General features: G+C 49.2%; 1 protein-coding gene across 1 annotated transcript in view; it reads right to left on the reverse strand.

Annotated features, from left to right (window-relative positions):
• Nucleotides 1-21,834, reverse strand: part of Tbcd (tubulin folding cofactor D) — a 147,126-nt gene that overhangs the window by 98,788 nt on the left and 26,504 nt on the right. The window contains exons 7-11 of the mRNA XM_013033084.1: nucleotides 8,694-8,739; nucleotides 7,634-7,766; nucleotides 5,862-6,004; nucleotides 4,074-4,170; nucleotides 3,899-3,973 (exon numbers count right to left, since the gene is read on the reverse strand). Coding sequence (XP_012888538.1) covers nucleotides 3,899-3,973; nucleotides 4,074-4,170; nucleotides 5,862-6,004; nucleotides 7,634-7,766; nucleotides 8,694-8,739 — 494 coding nt within the window. The remainder of the gene's footprint in view (nucleotides 1-3,898; nucleotides 3,974-4,073; nucleotides 4,171-5,861; nucleotides 6,005-7,633; nucleotides 7,767-8,693; nucleotides 8,740-21,834) is intronic.

Genomic DNA, 21,834 nt, shown 5'->3' on the forward strand with positions numbered 1-21,834 from the left:
AAGGAGGAGGCTACAATGCTTGATAAGAAATGTACTCATTATCTTGCCCATGTAATTGTAACCCCTCTGTACAGTATTTTCACAATAAAAATAATTTTTTTAGAAAAGCAAAACAATTTATAACACCTTTATTAATTTTTTTTGGGTCGGTCATGGGGCTTGAATTTTGAACATGGGCACTGTCCCTGAGCTCTTCAGCTCAAGGCTAGCACTTTATCACGAGCCACGGCACCGCTTCTGGTTTTCTGGTGGTTAATTGGAGATAGGAGTCTCATGGACTTTCCTGCCTGGGCTGGCTTTGAACCTCAATGCTCAGATCTCAGCTTCCTGAGCAGCTAGGATGACAGGTGTGAGCCACTGGCGCCCAGCCCATTTCTAAATCTTAATGTCAGCATTTGTATCCTCTTGAACTTTATTAGAAAGAGAGGCTTGTCCATGAACCTTAATAACATCTGAATAGACATACCCATATGATAACCCAAATACAATACAACTAATGTCTTTTCTAAAGGGAGAGTGCGTCGCTGTGGCTCCTGCCAGGCAAGGCTAAGATCAGCACGGTACATTCATGCCTGGGAGGGTGCCTGGTCCTCAAATGACAGGAGGACAGGAAGAAACTTCCATCAGGAACTAAAAGCAAGCTCCAGCCCTCAAACTCAACCCAAGAAGCATCCAGAAACACAAAATCCATTGACATAAAAGGCATACAATGATGGGAGCCAAGAGAAGTGGAAGAAGGGCCAGGAGGCTCAGGCTCCACATGCCGCGCTGCTATTGTGGCTGAGGACTCAAGAGCAGTAAGATCACTTCTGCCCTCTAAAACTCAGCTATATAAATGATATGTACAAGCTGGTGCCAGTAATCCTCATGCCTAACTACTCCGGAAGCTGAGATCAAAACTGCAGTTCAAAGCCAGCCCGAGCAGGGAAGTCTATGACTCTTATCTCCAATTAAGCACTAAAAAAAAGCCAGAAGTGTAGCTGTCACTAAAGTGGTAGAGTGCTAATCGTGAACAAAGAATCTAGGGGGGAGGGGGAGTTTAGGTGTGGAGATGGGAGGGGAAAACAAAGGAGGAGGCAACAATGCTTGATAAGAAATGTACGTATTACCTTGCTCATGTAATTGTAACCCCTCTGTATGGTATTTTCACAATAAAAAAAAAACTTAAAAGAAAAAAGCTCAGGGACAATGCACAGGCCCTGAGTTCAAGCCTCAAAACTGGCACCAAAAAAAAAGTAGAGATGCACAAATAGCATAAATAACAGAAACAATGCACAAATATCATAAATAACAGAAACAATGCAAGATTAAACTAGTCAGGATGACTGACACTAGGCCAAGACTACAAGCCAAGAGAAAGGAGTAAAATCTGGAGGAATGGCTCACACCAGGGCCCCACAAAGCCCATGGAGACGAGTAACACCCAAGGGCAGAGAAAGATGCAAAGGAAAACTCCAGAAGAATTTAGATAAAAAGCTCCAGCTAGGCTGGGAATGTGGCTTAGTGATAGAGTGCTTTCCTAGCATGCATGAAGCCCTGGGTTCTATGGCTCAAGTGGTAGAGTGCTAGCCTTGAGCAAAAGAAGCTCAGGCCCTGAGTTCAAGCTCCACGACTGGCGTAGATAGATTAGATAGATTAGATAGATAGATAGATAGATAGATAGATAGATAGATAGATAGATAGATAGATAGATAGATAGATAGATAGATAGATGGATAGATGGATGTAGATAGATAGATAGATAGATAGATAGATAGATAGATAGATAGATAGATAGATAGATAGATAGATAGATAGATAGATGGATAGATGGATGGATGGATGGATGGATGGATGGATGGATGGATGGATGGATGGATGGATGGATGCTCTAGCTAAGAGCACGTGATCATGCCTCATAAGTAGGAGGATAACAGTCTGAGGCCAGCCCAACAAGAATACAAAACTCTACCTAAAAATGACTAAAGCCAAAGAGAAATGGAGAGATAGCTATAGCAGAAGACACCTGTGGAGGCCCAATCCTAAGATGGTCACCAAAAAAAACACTCAATGACCAGTGAGTACGTACAGCAATACCATAGGGAAAAAAAGGAAAAAGAAACCACTTCAGGAAAACCACTGCCCCCAAGGAGATGGGTGTGATCCCAGGCCTTGCCACCCACCAAGCCAGCTTCTGAGAACTCTCTGAGAGAGCAGGGCGGGCTAGCTGCCCAGGCAGCACAGGGAGAGGAACAGCAGCAGCACGCCGCCTGTCCAGACCCTCCAGAAAGAGGCTCCAGGATCACAAGCCCATAGAACCCCAACAGAGAATCTGTATTTGCTCCACAAAGCAACCCCGATTAGGAGAGTACTTTCTGCTAGGAATAGTTCTACTACACATAGCATTACTTCAACACAGATGCCCAATGTGACATACTGTTTCCTGCACTTGGTAACTGTCACTGAACAGCCCTGAGGCTACACAAGGCAGAGAGACCTGCTACAGAAGGAAACCGACGGGGTTGCTGGCAAGTCTGTCCCTAGAGACACAGGTAGCACACCTGGAACATCCAAAGTGCTGACAGTGCACTTCTGCAGCCAGCCATAGCCACAGAGCATGACAGAACACCGCAGCACCAGCTCCTGAAGTGCCAAGGCAAAGCAGCGTCCTGAACAAGACCGAGTCCTGTCACATATAATGTAACAATCCTCAGGGAGGCAGTGGACCAGTCCCCTGCCTGGGAATGGTCCCAGGTCAAATTCATCACCACACACACACACACACAGGCCATGAACTCTCAGATCAGAATGCCCTTTTAAAACACTAAAACATGGGCTGGGAAGGTGGCTCAGTAGTACAGCGCTTGCTTTGTATGCATGAGGCCCTGGGTTTGATTACTCAGTACCACATAAATAGAAAAAGCCAGAAGTGGCGCTGTGGCTCAAGTGGTAGAGCTGAAGAGCTGAGGGACAGCGCCCAGGCCCAGAGTTCAGGCCCCACGACCAGCATAAATAAATAAATGAACAAACAAATAAATAAAACTTGAGCTGGGCACTGGTGGCTGTAATCCTAGCTACTCAGAAGGCTGAGATCTGAGGATCTTGGTTCAAAGCAAGCCTGGGCAGGAAAGTCCATGAGACTCTTATCTCCAATAAACCACCAGAAAACCAGAAGTGGTGCTGTGGCTCAAGTGGTAGAGCACTCGCCTTGAGCTGAAGAGCACAGGGTCAGTGCCCAAGCCCAGGGTTCAAGCCCCACGACCAATCAAAAAAAAAAAAAACAAAACACTAAAATTTGCAGGGCACCAGTGGTTCACGCCTGTAATCCTAGCTACTCAGGAAGCTGAGATCTGAGGATCGTGGTTCAAAGCCAGCCCAAGCAGGAAAGTCCATGAGACTTTGATTAATCTCCAATTAACCACCAGAAAACAAAGTGGCGCTGTGGCTCAAGTGGTAGAGCACAAGCTTTGAGCTGAAGAGCTGAGGGACAGCGCCCAGGCCCAGAGTTCAAGCCCCACAACTGACACACACACAAAAAAAACTAAACTAAAATTCCAGTGAACATTGACTCCAGGCCTCTGTCACAAATGCCTCCCTCGACAGCTGCAGCACCACAGGCTTGTGGCCATACTACAGATGGAGCACCCTTTCATCAAGAAAGCTCTGTCTACAATGCAGACCCAAGTTCACACCTAAGAATGAAAATCCTGTTTACACAGGTTCCACACTAGCTTCACTTCTTCCTAAAGTTTAAATATAACCATGTTGACAATAGCAACACACAAGATGACCAAAATTGCCAAGTTTAACTTCAAAAGGTAAAAATAGGTTTGGGGTTTTGAAGAACAGCTCGACTGAAAGGGGATGTAACAGGACCAAGAGCAACGCTGCAGCTGTGCTCCTGAGTGCGAGAACGAACCTGAAACAGTCCAGCACAGACCCCACCACGTCGTCTGCCAGCTCTTTGGGAAGCCTTCCAGCCATCCTGCCAATTCTGGAAAGAAAAGCAACAGTTCATCAGACACACATGCTCATTCCAGCCAGCCCTGCCCAGCAACCACCTATGTGTCAGGGAGGAGCAGGCAGCATCGTACCCCACAGTAATGTGGGCACTGAGTCCATTACTAATGGTTAAGAGCCACCAGCACAGGAGCACCAGATGCTTGCTAAGCTCCAACTCCGGCTGTTCACCTGGCGGGGGGGGGGGGGGGAGGGACCATAACCCCCCTTCCATTCCACAGGAAACACTTTTGGCTCTCAATGATGTCAGAGGGTGGGGAGCCCACATAGGGCAGAAAGAGTCCTGAAGTCAAACTCACAGGAAAGGCCCTTTCAACCTAATCTCATACCAAGCCACACTGACTACGGGCTGAAACTTAGCACTGCTGATATGAATGCCCTTTGGCCCGTAGGGAGCTCCAAAACATATGTGGTCCCAGTGGAACCTGTAGATAGAAAAGCCCCCGCTGACCCGTACTTGTCAGCCCTTTTCCCTGTTTCATTTTCTCCACAATGGAGTCTCACAGATAACTTAAAACTATACATCTATACCTGCAGAGCTCACAATCACACTAGAACCTAAAACTCACATCTTAAAATTAAGTTATAAAAGAAGAAATATGACTTAAAAACAGTCATTCTATCTTTTGAGAACCTGTAAGGAGTATGAAGCTCTCAAACCCCATGTGAAGTATTTTGTGGGTTTTTTTTGGGTCCGGTCGTGGGGCCTGAACTCTGGGCCTGGGCGCTGTCCCTCAGCTCTTCAGCTCAAGGCTAGCGCTCTACCACTTGAGCCATAGCACCAGTTCTGGCTTTTTCTGCTTATGTGGTGCTGAGGAATCGAACCCAGGGCCTCAGGCATGCAAGGCAAGCGCTCTACCACTGAGCCACCTTCCCAGCCCAGTTTCCTCTATTTTTAAATGAACCCAGGAAACCCATTTTTGTTACTGTTCCTAATGGAAGCCCATCAGGGAAGTCAACCAGGTGAAGAAGGCCCAGTGCAAGATGAAGGCTAAGGGCAAAGCAAAGGCTCAGAACAAGGGTCTGCCCCAGCACATAGGAAGGGAGGCTGAGGGCAGCTGAAGCAGCTGGGGACCTTCCAGGCAAGCGTCTGAGCCTGCTCCTGCAGGATGGGCCCTCAAAACCCAGTAACCCTCAAAACACCTTGGCCACAGGACACCAGCTGCCCCAGAAAACCTGGGAGAAAAAGTAGGGGAGTAGGATTTGAGACAAGCCAACAAAAGGGCCGATGATGAAATATGCCTGCAGTGATGATCAGAGAGCAACAAGGAAGAGGCCAAGGGGCTCCGTACGGATGGTGGCGTTCCGAACGGCCTTGAGCAACCCAGGGAGGGCACCAGATGTCACATCGCAGCAACAAGGAAAGGGGAACCTGGGCAGCACATGAGGGCGATCTGTAGTCTAGGTGGAAACCTGCCCTGAAGGAGCAGATAGAAGTAAGCAGAAGGTCAGCCTGGCCCAGCCCGCTCAGCCAGGGTCCCCATAGGAAAGGGCACAGGGCGGAAGGTGGGCAGAAGTCTCCATTGTGTGACTAGAGTACTGGGCCAGCCTCCCCACGGTAGGAGCTTCAGGAGTTGAGATGGCCACTGAGGGAAACATGAAAGTGCTACAGATTCAAGAACCAAGTGCCCACCTCCACCACCCTGAGAGCCCTAGCTCCCCAGAAACACCCAGGGCGGTGGCCAGGCGGGCCAGGGATGCAGAAGGAAGTGTGACACGCTGAGAGTTAGTGGGGAGCCTAAGGCTACCAGGGAGCAATCCGTCCACGGAGAGGACAGGCCAGTGGCCATATGTGCAGTGAGGGTACCAACATGGGAGGGAAACAGAGGAACAGCCCAGGCAGGGTCCCAAGCCCCACCTACCTATCACACTCTCCACCCCTTCTGGGATGTCATAGTCCTCCTCAGCATCAGAAGCCACGCTGTCAGTCGGTGGCTTCTGCTCACTTTGATCCTGGGTACAGAGCTTCAGATTGGCAGCCAAAGACCGGCTGCCACGCTGATACCTATGCAAAACAAAGCACACTCAGGTAAGCTAATACAGCCTGAACCTACAATCAAATTTCTTGGTGATTCAAGTCATCAGTTTGGCTGAGGATCTGGCTTAGTAGTACAGTGCTTGCCTTGAATGCATGAGGCCCTGAGTTTGAATCCTCAGCACCACATAAGCAGAAAAAAAGCCAGAAGTGGCCCTGTGGCTCAAGTGGTAGAGTGCTAGCTTTGAGATGAAGAGCTGAGGGACAGCGCCCAGGCCCAGAGTGCAGACCTCACAACTGACCAAAAGAAAGAAAGAAAGTAAAACCTAAGTATATTACCAATTATAGAATTGGTAAATACTATTATAGAATTGTATGATCAGTTATAGAGCTGTATTGCCAATTATATGTAAGGACTTTAAATTACAATCCGTCCCCAGTACTTGTGAGCGTGAATTTGACATGTCTAGGTAGATCTGGATGCTTCCAGGTGGCCCTCCCAAGTATGAGTTAGCCTCATCCAACCAACTCAGCTCAACAGAATAAAACACTGTCCGTCCTGCCTGCCCGTCAGCTTGACTAGAGTACAGTCCCTCTGTGTCCCCCGCCTGCTTCCTACCCCTGCAGACCTCGGGTCTCACCAGGCTGCCTGTGTGTACTGATTCCTTAGGCTGACTGTGGGAATGGATACACCACTCACAGCTGACACTCTACCATCTGAGCCATACCTCCCGTTCTGGCTTTTTGATGGTTACTTGCAGGTAAGAGTCTCTAAGGTTTTTCTGCCCAAGCTGGCTTCAATCTGTGATCCTCAGATCTCAGCCTCCTAGATAGGTAGGATTATAGGCCTACCCAATAAGCTCTTAGAGTGAACTGTATACTAAATACCCAAGAAGTATCTGAACCACAACATATTTCTGTAGAATTTGCTGCCATTTGCAACAAAGTTTAACCAACTGAACTTAAAATATGGCTTCCCAAATCATACTTCAAATATAGCTTCCCAAATCATATTTCAACTGAAGGTTACTAAAAACACGCATCCTAAGAACATTGCCAGAGTCTGTGCCACAAAGCCAGCGATTCAAAACCACTGATCACACCCAGCACCATCTTTACCACCAAGCAAAGACATTCCACATCCAGCTTTCTCAGAGAATAGCCTATATCCACACTGATCACAAATCAAAAAGGAGCTTCCGGCTAGGACTGTGGCTCAGTGGTAGAGTGCCTGCCTAGCATGCATGAAGCCCTGGGTTCCATTCCTCAGTACCACAGACACAGAAAATGCCAAAAGAGGTCCTGTGGCTCAAGTGGTAGAATGCTATCTTTGAGCAAAAGAAGCTCAAGGACAGTGCCCAGGCCCTGAGTTCAAGCTCTAGGACTGGCAAAAAAAAAAGAAGCTCCCCCAGCAGCCACACCAGTGACCACATCCTGCACATGAGCAACAGGGAAGACCAAAGCAGGCTTCTCTTGTCACCACTCCAGCTTCAGCTAGTATAGCTGGAAGACCTATATATAACCAAAAGGAAAATCACTCCTTTCACAATGAGAAACACTTCAGAAACTAAAGAAAAATTAACTCAGAAGGTAGGTTTTCCGTCAGCCCATGTGGCCGTCCCCACCTGGGTAAGAGCCTGCCCCCTGACCCTGACTCACCTCCACGTTGCCACCTTCGGCTTCAGAAAGGTGAGCCCAAGACGCTGCACAAGCTTCACGCCCAGCTTCCGCAGCCGGGTCTGGCCGCACTCGGGGAGTCTGCATCTGTCAAGGCACTGGAGCACAGTGCTGGCTGCAAACAAGAGCGTGCGGCTCAGCAGAGGCCAAACTCACCCCGTATCCAATACAACCAAGCCCACAGGCAGGTGAGGCTAAGAAATACTGAGCACCAGAGCCCTGACCTACAAGACCCCCTTTTTCCAGGGTTTCTGTCAAAAGCAGGATGGTAGAACCCACTGAGTCACTCAGCACAATGCAGGGACGGTGACAAGGACAGGAAAGGAGGCTGGGCCCAGTGGGGAGCATGGTGGGAAGCAGCCTGTCAGGACCCTGTGCTACACAGGCCAGTCAGACTGGAGAAGCCAAGGCCGAGAGAGCACAAGGACGGCATTCTATGGACAGCCAATAAAGGCCCAGGGCAGAAGCATAGGCCCAGCTCTCAGAAATGGGCCTGAGGTGAAACAGACCGCACAGGGGAGAGGAGGACACAGGCAAGTCAGGATGGAGCCAGCAGAGCAGATGAGGGGGCAGGGCCCCGGGGGCAGGGGGAAAGGGGGCTGGAGCACAGAAGGAGGGAGGGAGGGAGGACGAGAAAGGGGGCTGGAGCACAGAAGCAGGGAGGGAGGAGGAGAGGTTAATGGGGATGGAGGGGGGAGGAGGTGGCAGGAGGGGACGAGGCGACAGGGAATAAAGTCAACGGGGAAGTGGCCGCTACAGGACCCCTGCAGGGTGGTGGCAACTGTGAACAAGACACAGCAATAAGGCACTAAGAGCCTGGATCTCTAGTACAGAAACGTCAGCAATTTCCTGCATTTCAAATAACTAATAAAGTCTGCCAAAAGTCCCACCTACCAAGACACACAAAACAAAAAAACCTAAGGGCTATGAGAGCATCTAAATACACCAAATGAGATTCCTACACTACGGATCAATGTTCAGGGACCATATGCAGAACATACTGACATCATACCAGAAAACTGACATCACTAATTCACCTTACCATAAGGTAGACAGTCTTCACGTTTTCCATGCTTAAATATTTGAGCCTGAAAAAGAAGGTGAACATCAAAATGTTATAAATACAAATGTACAGTTTAAAAAAAAATAAACTATCACACCGGGCACTGCTGGCTCAGGCCTGTAATCCTAGCTACTCAGGACGCTGAGATCTGAGGATCACAGTTCAAAGCCAGCCCGGGCAGAAAAGTCTGTGAAACTCTTATCTCCAATAAACCACTAGAAAACCAGAAGTGGTGCTATGGCTCAAGTGGTAGAGCACTAGCCTTGAGCTGAAAAGCTGAGGGACAGAGCCCAGGCCCAGAGTTCAAGCCCCACAACCAACAAAAAATACACAAATAAACTATCACAACAGCGTATTGCATCCTATAGAATTTTCTGTGAACACACATTTCCTAACAGCAAGAGAAGAGAACTACTAGCGATTGAAGAAGGAACCTTCCCACAAGTCCCTTAGAACAAGGGTACAGCTGATGGAGTCAAACCCTCTGAGGGGGATCTGCTCCAAACATGCAGTGTGTAGACTGAGCGAGGCTTCAAGGAGGAAGCAAGAGAGCCTCAGAGAGGTGGAGTTATCTGTGCAAAAGTAAAAATGCCAAGGACTAAACTACCCACACAGCAAACAGCAAGGAGACAAAGGACTCCTTCCTCAAGAGCACTAGTCAAATCGGAAGAGCATCTGCCCCACCCTCACAGGTAACATCCACAGGCCGCAGCCTCTGACAGGGTCGCCCTCCCTGAAACCACAGCTGTTTGCGCATGTGCACCACTCACTGCTCTGCAAGAACTTGCTGGCTGCCACCAAAGAGTGTCCCAGTGAGACTGGGACAGTGGCTCTCACTGGGACAGTAACTCCAGTGGACACTGATTCTCACTGGGTCACTGCAACACCGTGTCCTGACCCGCAGGACTTCAACGAGGGCGGTGAGCCTAAGCGAGAAGGAATGAAGGGACAAGAGACACGAAGAAGGACAGCAAGACGAGGATTCTGATCAAGCTGCCAATTTTTATTTTTTACACAAGGGTATTTATATGCTTGGACTTAGGGCGTGGTGAAAAGGTGGGATTCTGTAAACTCAGCCTCAGGTTGTACCAGTGAGATAGTTAAGCCTATTATGTTTGAGAGGGTCTTGCTGGCACACTGGCTCTCACTGGGTCACTGGGTCTCACTGGACACCAATTCTTACTTTCTGAGTTCTCAGTTGGGAAATTTATTTCCAATTTGATGCCTGGTAGACAAGTGTAATTCTGAGCCTCCAAAACACTTAACCAAAAATTCCTAAGACTTAGTTCATCTACAAAACAGCAAATACATTTTTCCTCTGGGGGACAGTAACTTGAAGCAGAAAAGTCCTTAAGAGCCGGGCGCTAGTGGTTCACGCCTGTAATCCTAGCAACTCAGGAGGTTGAGATCTGAGGATCGCGGTTCAAAGCCAGCCTGGGCAGGGAAGTCGTGAGACTCTTATCTCCAATAAACCACAAGGAAACCGGAAGTGGTGCTGTAGCTCAAGTGGTAGAGCACTCGCCTTGAGCTGAAGAGCTGAGGGACAGTGCTCAGGCCCAGAGTTTAGGCCCCATGACAGAAAGAAAGAAATTACTAAGCCGGGCGCCAGTGGCTCACGCCTGTAATCCTAGCTACTCAGGAGGCTGACATCTGAGGATCGAGGTTCAAAGCCAGCCCGGACAGAAAAGTCCGTGAGACTCTTATCTCCAATAAACCACTCAGAAAACGGGAAGTGGCACTGTGGCTCAAGCAGTAGAGTGTTCACCTTGAGTTGAAGAGCACAGGGACAGCGCCCAGGCCCAGAGTTCAAGCCCCATGACTGACAAAAAAAAAAAAAAAAAGATAGAGTGGAGAAAATTTTGAAAAACAATCTGGCCAGCTAAGAAAAAGTTTAAAGCTGTGAACAAGAAAGACACAGTGGGGGCTGGGAAGGTGGCTCAGTGGCAGAGTGCTTGCCTTGCATTCATGAGGCCCTGGGCTCAATAACTCAGCACCACATAAACAGGAAAAGCTGGAAGTGGCACTGTAGCTCAAGTGGTAGAGCGCTAGCCTTGAGCTGAAGAGCTGAGGGACCGCGCCCAGGCCCAGAGTTCAGGCCCCACAACTCATTCCCCCCCCCCAAAAAGGACACAGTGGCTAAAGTAATTAATGCCATTTATATACTTAGTGCCATTATACTTAGAGGAGGAGTCCAATGCTGTCATAAGTTCTTCAAAAAACTAACAAGCCACTTAATAAAATGAATGCTAGGAAGATGAAACATTCTAAGGGAGAGGGCAAAAGCCACGGGAAGAAGACACTAACAGAGGAAGAAAGGGTGTGCAAACATAGTCGTTATATTTATTGTACATTGTGTAAAAATGGAACTACATAGCTTGGGGGTAGGGATGAGATGGGGAAAGGCAAAGGAAAACAATGCAAGGGTGGCACTGATCTCATAACCTGAATTCTGGAATCAAAACCCCTTTATACAACTACTTAATTAAAAAAATGTATTTTTGCCAGGCACCGGTGGCTCATGCCTATAATCCTAGCTACTCAGGAGTCTGAGATCTGAGGACTGTGGTTCAAAGCCAGCCAGGGCAGGAAAGTCTATGAGCCTCTTATCTCCAACTAAGTGCCAGAAAACCAGCATTGTGGCTCCAGTGGTAGAGCGAGCACCTTGAGGTGAGGAGCTCACAGTGGCGCTGTGGCTCCAGTGGTAGCACTCGCCTTGAGCTGAAGAGCTGAGGGACAGCACCCAGGACCCAGAGTTCAAGCCCCATAACCAACAAAAAACAAAACAAAACACAGTCTCTCACTTTGCCGGGTGCCAGTGGCTCACGCCTGTAATCCTAGCTACTGAGGAGGCTGAGATCTGAGGATCATGGTTCAAAGCCAGCCCAGGCAAAAAAGTCCGTGAGACTCTTATCTCCAATTAACCACCAGAAAACCGGAAATGGCAATGGCGCTGTGGCTCCAGTGGTAGAGTGCTAGCCTTGAGCTGAACTGCTGTGGGACAGCGCCCAGACCCAGAGTTCAAGCCCCAGGACCTGAGGAGAAAAAAGTATAAGCTTATTTGTAAGATTCTCCTTTGAGAGCCTTAGCGGGTATCCGGCTCACACAGGGCCACCTCGGGCAGCACTTTCCTAGGTTCAGCTACCTTGCACTCCAAAGTAGCAATAGTCCAAGAGAGCCAAGCACTTGTAAAGATGATGGCAGAACTTAGATCATCCTAAGAGTTGTGGGGTCATGGAAGCATTCAAATGAAGACCAGGAGCCTAGGCAAAGTGTGGCAGAGTCAGGACCCCTACAGCCAGCCCGAGTCAGGCAATGCAAGAAGATGCAGTGAAGACCCCAGGATGCTGGAAACTGAGTCAGGACTGAGAAACACCTATCCAGGAAAAATGCAAGCAGAGAGAAACTAGTCTGAGAGAGGTCACGTGGGTTACAGAAGGCAAAACCACTGGGTGGAGCTTCCCCAGCCCTTGGCAATCAGAGCAGGCCAACTCCCAGATTTAATTGTGTCTTGCTTTGGTCTTATTCCTCCTTTTCTTCCCTTTGGGAATATTTCATCTGTGTCTTGGTATATTAGAAGCAGGACCTCATAGCGAGGAGTTTTTCTTTAGAAGAGATTTTGAACTTGGACTTTTGAACAATGCTGGAACTGTTAAAATTACGGGGACTCTAAAAGATGGAGTGAATGTATTTTCCATTATGAGATGCCCATAAGCCTTTGGGACAAGAGGTAAATGCTACAGTCTGAATATGAAATGTCCCCCAGGCTCCTATTTAGAACCTCTGGTCCTCAGCATTTGGTACTATTTTGAGAACTTATGTGGGCTCTAAGAGGTGAGGCTCAGCTAGAGGGAATACGTCAGTGGAGGTAGGTCCTTAGGAGGATCTCGTCCCTGGCCCTTTCCTGTCTCACTCTGTTTCTGAGAACGTAAATTGCTCTCCCGCCCCCCAAGATGTACTGAATGCTCTCATACTCTAAGCTAAAATATGTCTTCCTTCTTCAAGTTGTTTCTGTCAGGTATTTGGCCACAGTGACATTAGATGTAACTAATTCAGAGACCAAGTAATTAGCCAAGTGCTCAAGGATCACTGCAAAGCTGGGAGGTGGCAGGAGTGGTGTGAAGGGAGCTAAATCAGCAAGCATGGGGTTGGCAAACTAACAGAAGAAACTGACCAAAGCTGGGTGCTGGTGGCTCACACCTGTCATCCTAGCTACTCAGGAGGCTGAGATCCGAGGATCACGGTTCAAAGCCAGCCTGGGCAGAAAAGTCTGTGATACTCTGATCTCCAATAAACCACTAGAAAACCGGAAGTGGCGCTGTGGCTCAAGCAGTAGAGCGCTCGCCTTGAGCTGAAGAGCCCAGGGACAGCGCCCAGGACCAGAGTTCAAGCCCCAGGACTGACAAAAAAAAAAAAAGCAGAAGAAACTGACCAGCATGACAAAGAGGCGGGTCATGGCGGGGAGGGGGGGAGGGAGCACCCTCAAACTGGCACCATGTAGGCCCTCTCTGGAAGGAAGGTCACATTGGGAAAAACTAATCTTTTAATTGGGACCGAATAAAAAAATGTCACTTTAGCCAGGCACCAGTGGCTTACACCTGTAATCCTAGCTACTCAAGAAGCTGAGATCCGAGGACCTCACTTCAAAGCCAACCTAGGCAGTAAAGTCACTGAGACTCTTATCTCCAGCAAACTACTAAAAAGAAGCCAGGGTCTGGGAAGGTGGCTCAGTGGTAGAGTGCTTGCCTTGCATGCATGAAGCCCTGGATTCCATTCCTCAGCACCACATAAGCAGAAAAAGCCAGAACTGGTGCTATGGCTCAAGTGGTAGAGCGCTAGCCTTGAGCTGAAGAGCTGAGGGACAGCACCCAGGCCCAGAGTTCAGGCCCCATGACCAACACAAAAATAAATAAATAAATAAATAACAAGAAGCCAGAAGTGGAACAAGTAATACAGCATTAGCCATGAACAGGGATATGGACAGCACCCAGGCCCTGAGTTAAAGCCTAGGATGAGCACCAAAAAAAGTCTTTCTAGAGGCTGGGAATATGACAGACCCTGAATACATGCCTAGTATACACAAAGATCCTGGTTTGAGCTCCAATACCTCGAAAAAGAAATTAAAAAAAAAAAGGAGGTATGGACTAGTGACAGACTGTGTGACCTAGGTTCATCCCAAGAATTGTGAAATAAAATTTAAAAATAAGTAGAAAAGTGAGCAAACTTCCTCGTACTCAGCCCAACTGCTAAACAGAGGAGGCAGAACCAGCCAGCCTTTAGCCACTCAGGCTACTGCTGCCTCCCCTAGCCTGTGAAGACACAATGGAAATGCCCACGTCACAGAGCCACTCTGATACCTGACACATGCCTCCTCTCCTTCCACTTTTAAATATATTCACCAGAGACCAGAACACAGAATCTCTCTCTCTCTCTCTCTGGGTCATAAGGCTGAAACTCTGGGCCTGGGTGCTGTCCCTCAGCTCTTCAGCTCAAGGCTAGTGTTCTACCATGTAAGCCACAGTGCCATTTCCGGTTTCCTGGTGGTTAGCTGAAGATAGGAGTCTCATGCACGGACTTTCCTGCCTGGGCTGGCTTTGAACCTCAATCCTCAGATCTCAGCCTCCTGAGTAGTTAGGGTAGGATTACAGGTGTGAGCCGCCGGCCCCTGGCTTTTGTTTTTTTTGGAGGGCGGGGTACTGGGGTTTTAACTCTGACAGTCCCTGAGCTTCTTTTGCTCAAGGCTAGCATTCTACACGACTTGAGCCACAGTGCCGGGGCTTCATGCATGCTAGACAAGCACTCTACCACTGAGCCACATTCCCAGCCCTACCAAGTCAACTTAGACATATTCTTTTTTTGTTCAAGAACTATGCTTCACTAGAGTTGGTTTATGTGAAATACAAATTAAAAGTTAACTTACTTTATATAAATTCAAACATAACGAATACATTTATTTTACAAGTGTTATCTATTTAAAGTGCAAATACCTCTTGAGCAGAAATACTGGGATATTCACATTAGGGTCAGAAAACACCAAAACCCACACCGTTCTCGAACCACTAGGATAAGGAAGTCCACATTATGAGTGAGGAGAAGCTAATTATACTTGGACACCCTGGACAGGGCTGCCTCCTCCAGGTGCTGGATGTCCCACTGAGGTGAGGCTGGGACACAGGCTGTGGGAATGCCAGCCTGGGAGGCACTGACAGGCACCCAGGCATCTTGAAAGGGGAAAAGATGGGGTGTGATCGTACAGGTGCTAAGCCAGGCCATGCTGGTAATGGCCACTTCCTGATTAGCAGGTTACTCTTGCAAATAGACACTTCAAATGGAAACCACAAAGTTACCCTAATCGGCACATTTCCTAGCACTCCTGCAGAGTCCCGCCTCTACCCTAGCAGGTTTCCAGCTTCAGCCACGACACTACCCTGACAGCAATGTAGAAAACATAGGGAAGGAGATGAAAATTGAAAATAAAAGTTGTAGGAAAGCCAAGCACTGTGGCTCACGCCTATATTCCAGTTTGAAGCCAGCCCAGACAGGAAAGTCTATGAGACTTTTATCTCCAATAAACCACTCAGAAAAACCACTCAGAAGTAGCACTGTGTCTCAAGTGGTAGAGCACTAGCCTTAAGAGAAAAAAAGAAAAGAAAAAAAGCCCAGGCCCTGAGTTTAAGCCCCAGGACTGGCATCAAAAGACTAGGTGGGGGAGAGGGAAACAACAGCACTCTAGTCTTCTAGTCTTATTCACTAAATAAAAGAATTTGAGCTGGGCACCAGGGGCTCATGCCTGTAATCTTAACTTTTTAAGAGGCTGAGATCTGAGGGTCACATTCAAAGCCAGACTGAGTAGGAAAGTTCCTAAGATTCTTATCTCCAATTAACCACCAGAAATCTGCAAGTGGCACTGTGGTTCAAAGTAGTAGAGCACTAGCCTTGAGAAGAAAAGATCAGAGACAGTGCCCAGGCTCTTGAGTTCAAGTCCCACAACCACCAAAAAAATCTAAATAAAAGATTATAATTCAGGTAGTGGCAAGTTGTCAGGAGAACATTTCTTAAAACTGGTCACTGGTGCCCTGGCACAGTACACTTGTAACAGTCTCCGCACTGTGGAGACACCAGCCCCTACAGACCTGCATGTGTGCGTGCATCATGTGTACGTGCATGTAGCCGTGTACTCATGCATGCATGCACCCGCCCGCCCGCCCCCACACATACACACTGGCAGCAGAGTCCAGCTGCCCAACACTGCCCAGAGAAAGGGAAACCAACACTACAGAGCTTCACGGTAGAGAACTGCTCTGGAAGTTTCCAGCTGCATCCCCAAGAGGACAGGGTGCACACTCTCAGTACAGTCGTCCCTCGCTGTATCACCATTCACTTATTGTGGCTTCACTAAGGCACACTTTTTAAATATGTAAATAGTCCTCCCTCACCTGTCGCAGGTGTTACATGCCAAAGACACTCACTGTGGGTGAAAACCTGCAAAGCAGCCGTAAATGAACCACAGTATGGTAAGGGAAGACTATCCAACACTGCGACCTCACAGATTTTCACCTGTTGCAGGGGTCTCTGGAACGTAACCCTGCTAGGTAAAGGATCACTGTCTATTCTCAGTATATTCTCTGACATGCAGAGGAAGTCATAAAGTTAGTGATTCTCTAGGAAGGAGCCAGGAGAAAAGAGGGGCAATCATAGGGCAAGGACTTTGTGTATTCCTGTCTTCTCACATAAAGTAAAGAATCGTCCCGCACTCAGGAGGCTGAGGGGAGCATGGCAAGTTCCAGGCCCACCCAGGCTACAACGCAAGGACCACCCACCAGTCCCTCAGTGTCTGTCAGTGCATGGTCTGTGCCGAGAGCAGTGAAACCCCAGACTAATCAGGCAGAAGATGCTCATCGTTTGATTGTCTTAAGAATGCATACTGAGCCATAAAATGGGAGGTGCACTGATTTTCATGGAAGCATAAAGCAGGATCCAACCTAGCCACCTGCTGAAAAGCACAGGCTGCACCAAAGCAATTACACCACCAACAGTTTAGAGAAAATCACCACTCAGGGGAAGCAACCACAAGGTCTGCTTCTGTTGTTCTAGAAACTAGCACAGGGCAAGATATAAACAAAAGAGTTTCTTAGTAATCATCCTAAACCACCACACCTTTAGATTGCTACCCACCCAAGCTGGCTTTTCTGCACTGTGCAAATCAGCTTCCCCTCCCCAGGGCATGCTCTCTAAACCTGGCAAATCATAGGCTGTCAGCCAGTCAGGAGCAAGTTCACCCTGCTGCCAAGCAAGAGGTGCTGGTTTGAGGTTCCCTGAAGGCACTCCCAAACCCAGGCCAAGAAAAGCAACTCCACCCCAGGCCCCTGGAGAAAGGTCCCGCACTCCCGGCCCAGGAGTGACTCACTGGCAGTGTGAAGCCTCTCAGTCCACCTGTCCTCCCCTTGTAGGAAGTAGGTACTGGCCACCCCTGGCACAGATCCACAGAGGTTCTACAACAGCAGCTCATCCATGGAAAGCCCTGTTCTGGACTCTCAGAAAGACCTTACCATACCTATGCCAACCCACAGCAAGAACAAGACATAAGGCAAGCAAGGCTTGCCTGCGTGTCCCAGAGGAAAGCAGCATTCCCACCCCACCAAGACAGGCTCAGCAACAACACTCATCGGCATGGTACACACGAGGGACACGGTTACGCAGAAAAAAATCAACACCCACACAGCCAACTCCCGGCCAGCTCTACCCAGAACACAGTGGGTTCTCGCCCAGACCAGGGAGCTCCTCGTGTCGGTGAGGCCAAAGCCTCACACTGCCATCTCAGAATGAAGTACTACACACAGGCCCTCATGCTTGCCTGCAAGGCCTCTCCCCACAGCACTATAGGAAAGAACTTCCTCTCACAACTGGGAGCCTAGGAGATCACAACTCACAACACATCTACTGGCTTGCAAAATTAAGCCTCTGGAAGGGCCCACAACCCTAAGCTGAAGCTGGGCAGGGAGTGTGACAGCTCAGGGGTGGAGACACCAGCTGCCCTCAGGAACCAGCTCAGGAAGTCGGAGCCTGAGACATCACCTACAAGAGGCAGAAAGAAAGGAACCTCCAGAAATGTGAAACTTAGCCAGAGCTGGTGGCCTGTAATCCTAGCTACTCAGGAGACTAAGATCTGAGGATCACAGTTCAAAGCCAGCCCACGCACAAATGTTCATAACTCTTATCTCCAATAAACCACTCAGGAAACCGGAAGTGGCGCTGTGGCTCAAATGGTTGAGAGCTAGCCTTGAGCTGAAGAACTGAGGGACAGCAGCACCCAGGCCCAGAGTTCAAGACCCAAGACCAACCGAAAAAACAAACACAAAACAAAACAAAAGAAGTGAAACTTAATTGCTGAAGTTGTCTATGGCTGGGATAAGTGGAGTAAATGATTAAAATCAGCAAAGTCTTGCCGGGTGCCAGTGGCTCACACCTGAAATCCCAGCTACTCAGGAGGTTGAGATCTGAGGATCGCAATTTGAAGCCAGCTCAGGCTGAGAAGCTGCATGAGACTCATATCCAATTAACCACTCAAAACCAAGAAGTGGAGCTGTAGTTCAAAATGGTGGAGCACTAGCCTTGAGCAAAAGAGGTCAGGGATAGCATCCAGGCCCTGAGGTCAAGCACACAACCAACAACAACAAAAAGAATCAGTAAGATCCCAGGATGAAAAATGTATTTTTCTTCCCCATTTGGGGCTAAGACTCACTAATACGTGCTTGCCTAGTTGCACAAGACCCTGGGTTTAATCCCCAGCACTGCAAAACTGAATGAATACACACATATATACGTATACACACATACATATGCTAGGTAAGGGCCCCAACTAGAATTGATTATTAACAACAACAAAATCATATGAAATGAGGTCCATGACCTGGAAGGAAAACCACCAGCAGAAAAGACTCTGGGCAACAGGGCAAGGAGAGGGCCCTGCTGTGCCCTGGGGGCACAGCATTCCAGCCCTTCTCAAGTCTACCGGTGTGATTAATACAGTTCGGTTTCTGCCAGGCGCTGGTGGCTCACGCCTGTAATCCTAGCTACTCAGGAGGCTGAGATCTGAGGATCTCGGTTCAAAGCCGCCCAGGCAGGAAAGACCGTGAGACTCCTATCTCCAATAAAGCACCAGAAAACCGGAAGTGGCGCTGTAGCTCAAGTGGTAGAGCGCTAGCCTTGAGCTGAAGAGCTGAGGGACAGCACCCAGGCCCAGAGTTCAGCCCCACGACCGACAAAAAAAAAAAAAAAATACAGTTCGGTTTCTAATGATTTTTAGGTATAAAATAACTATTTCTCAATCAACTGACATATGCCTAGAACACTGGTGGTCACTTCCCACCCACCAGGACCTGAGCGGGTTGGAGGCGCACTCCGCTCAGAAAGGGAGGCCTCTAGCTGTGCCTGCAGAGCTAGGCACTGGGACACGGAGGGAAAAGCAGGTGTGCTCCCAGAAGCAGGCAGACGGGCTCTGGCCCTGAAACTTGACTATGAAAACACACAGATACAAGCCCTGTGTGGAACTAGAGAAAGGAGGTACCCACAGCAAGAAAAAAGTGAGCGGGGAAGGGCTGAAGCCTTGCAACACTACGATACACTGAGGGCCTGCATCTGAGACGCACCAGGGCTCCCAGAGACCCATCAACCATGTACAGCATGCCTCACGGACACCCACAAGCCCGAGTCTGAATAGCCATACTTTTGCTGTGACATGAGACAGCAAAAGTAGCTGGGATGAGCCGGGCGCCGGTGGCTCACGCCTGTCATCCTAGCTACTCAGGAGGCTGAGATCTGAGGATCGCGGTTCAAAGCCAGCCCGGGCAGGAACATCTGTGAGACTCTTGTCTCCAATAAACCACTAGAAAACCGGAAGTGGCGCTATGGCTCAAGTGGTAGAGCGCTAGCCTTGAGCTGAAGAGCTGAGGGACAGCACCCAGGCCCAGAGTTCAAGCCCCACGACCGACACCCCCCAAAGAAAACCGGAAGTGGCGCTGTAGCTCAAGTGGTAGAGCGCTAGCCTTGAGCTGAAGAGCTGAGGGACAGCACCCAGGCCCAGAGTTCAAGCCCCACGACCAACAACAACAAAAAAAAAAAGTAGGGGGGGGGAGGAGAAGGATTGGGATTGGGGGGAGGGGGGAGGCTGGGAAGGGATGTGAAGGGTAAACAAAGGAGGAGGCTGCAATGCTTGGTAAGAAATGTATGCATTATCCTGCCCATGTAATTGTAACCCCTCTGTACAGTATGTTCACAAATAAAATTAAATTAAATTTAAAAAAAAAGTAGCTGGGATATAGGATATACCTGGCAGAAGCTAGCATTCCACAGTGGAGCCCTGCACCACCCACCAGAAGGAACTGGTCCGACACATGGCTCAGCACACAGACCTGTGGCTCACAGACCTGAGAGAGGAGCTGACTTTCAGAACAAGGTATCAGCTACCCCAAGTTCTTCAAGAAAGAACAGAACAATTCCCAGGAGCCAGTTCCCAGGCAATTCTATGATACAGTGAGCAAGCAGCCAAAGGACTGCCAATGAACCAACTTCTGCTAAAGACCAGCTTCTCTGATGAGTGTACCAGTCACAGCTGTACAGGTGCTCACAGGTCCCTCAGCAGTGCTCCTGATGGACAGGAGCGTGAAGACAGTTGTCAGTCACCGAGCATCCCCCAGCCCCCTGGCCTGGCTCACAGGGGCAGGAAGAACCCCTGCCTGTCTTTCCTGAGCCAAAGCCTCAGTATATTCTCTCTGTGGCTCTTTTCCACTCCCTGTCCCTGGATGGTCAGCCCTGGCAGGTCCAGGGAACCTGCCTGATGACCACAGACGAGGGAGCAGAGGGCCACCCTGGCAGACAAGTGCCATGGACCTAACAGGCGGGGAGGGCATGCAGCTGAGGGGTAGATCCACCGATCCAGAGTGGGCCGGCTCCCTGTCCGGTCCAGAGAAGGTTTAGGCAGAGTGGAACAAGGAGCCGGGCTGCAGGGAGACGGCCTGCAGGGGAGGAGGAAGACGACTATGTGAGGCTGACATGCTCTGGTCAGGACAGGGGACCTGAGAGCCAATCCACCAGACAGTGGCATACAAGCACCTCAGTCACACAGGTACTGGTGGCTGAGAGGAACAATTATGGGAATTATCATGGGTTTGGAGGTGTCCTGGTGTACCCACCCAGTCCACAGAACACGGACAGAGATCAAGAAACAAAGGCCAAAGAATTAGGGATGAGAGGTCAACAGCAAAGACCAAGGGGTGTGTGTAAGAGTGTGGGCAGCCCACATCACACACCAATGAACCAGGATGGGCAAGGAGAGGGAGGGCAGTGCAGGGCTGTGGCTCCTGGCCACATGCAGCAGAAGCCACGGAACAGGGCCAGCAGGGAACACTGGCCACCACAGCCAGCAGCGCCACCTCGTCCCACACTGGCAGGCAGGATGAGGAGGAGGAAGCCTGACCTGCCGGGCACTAGTGGCTCACACCTGTGATCCTAGCTACTCACGAGGCTGTGATCTGAGGACTAAGGTTCCAAGCCAGACCCCGCAGGAAAATCTGAGGCTATTATCTCCAACTAATAGCCAAAAAAAAATAGAAGTGGCCAGGCACCAGTGGTTCACATCTGTGATCCAAACTACTCAAGAGGCTGAGATCTGAGGATTGTAGTTTGAAGCCAGACCAGGCAGGAAAAGTCTATAAGACACTTACCTCCAATTAATCACAGAAAAGGCCAAAAGTGGTGCTGTGGCTCAAGTGGTAGGATGCTAGCCTTGTGGAAAAGGAGCCCAGGCCCAGAGTTCACGACCTAGGACTAGCCAAGAAAAAGGGGGGAAAGCCAGAAATGGAGCTATGGCTCAAAGTGGTAGAGCACTAGCCTTGGGCACAAACAAGCTCAAGGACAGAGCCCAGGCTCTGAGTTCAAGACCCAGGACTAACACACACAAAAAATAATACAGTAGGGCTGGGAAGGGGCTCAGTGGTAAAGCGCTTGCCTTGCATTCATGAGGCCCTGGGTTCGATTCCTCAGCACCACATTAGCAAAAAGAAAAAAAGCCCAAAGTGGCGCTGTGGCTCAAGTGGTAGAGCGCTAGCCTTGAGCTGAAGAGCTG

Source organism: Dipodomys ordii, unplaced genomic scaffold, assembly GCF_000151885.1.
Source record: "Dipodomys ordii isolate 6190 unplaced genomic scaffold, Dord_2.0 Scaffold163, whole genome shotgun sequence".
Classification (NCBI taxonomy): domain Eukaryota; kingdom Metazoa; phylum Chordata; class Mammalia; order Rodentia; family Heteromyidae; genus Dipodomys; species Dipodomys ordii.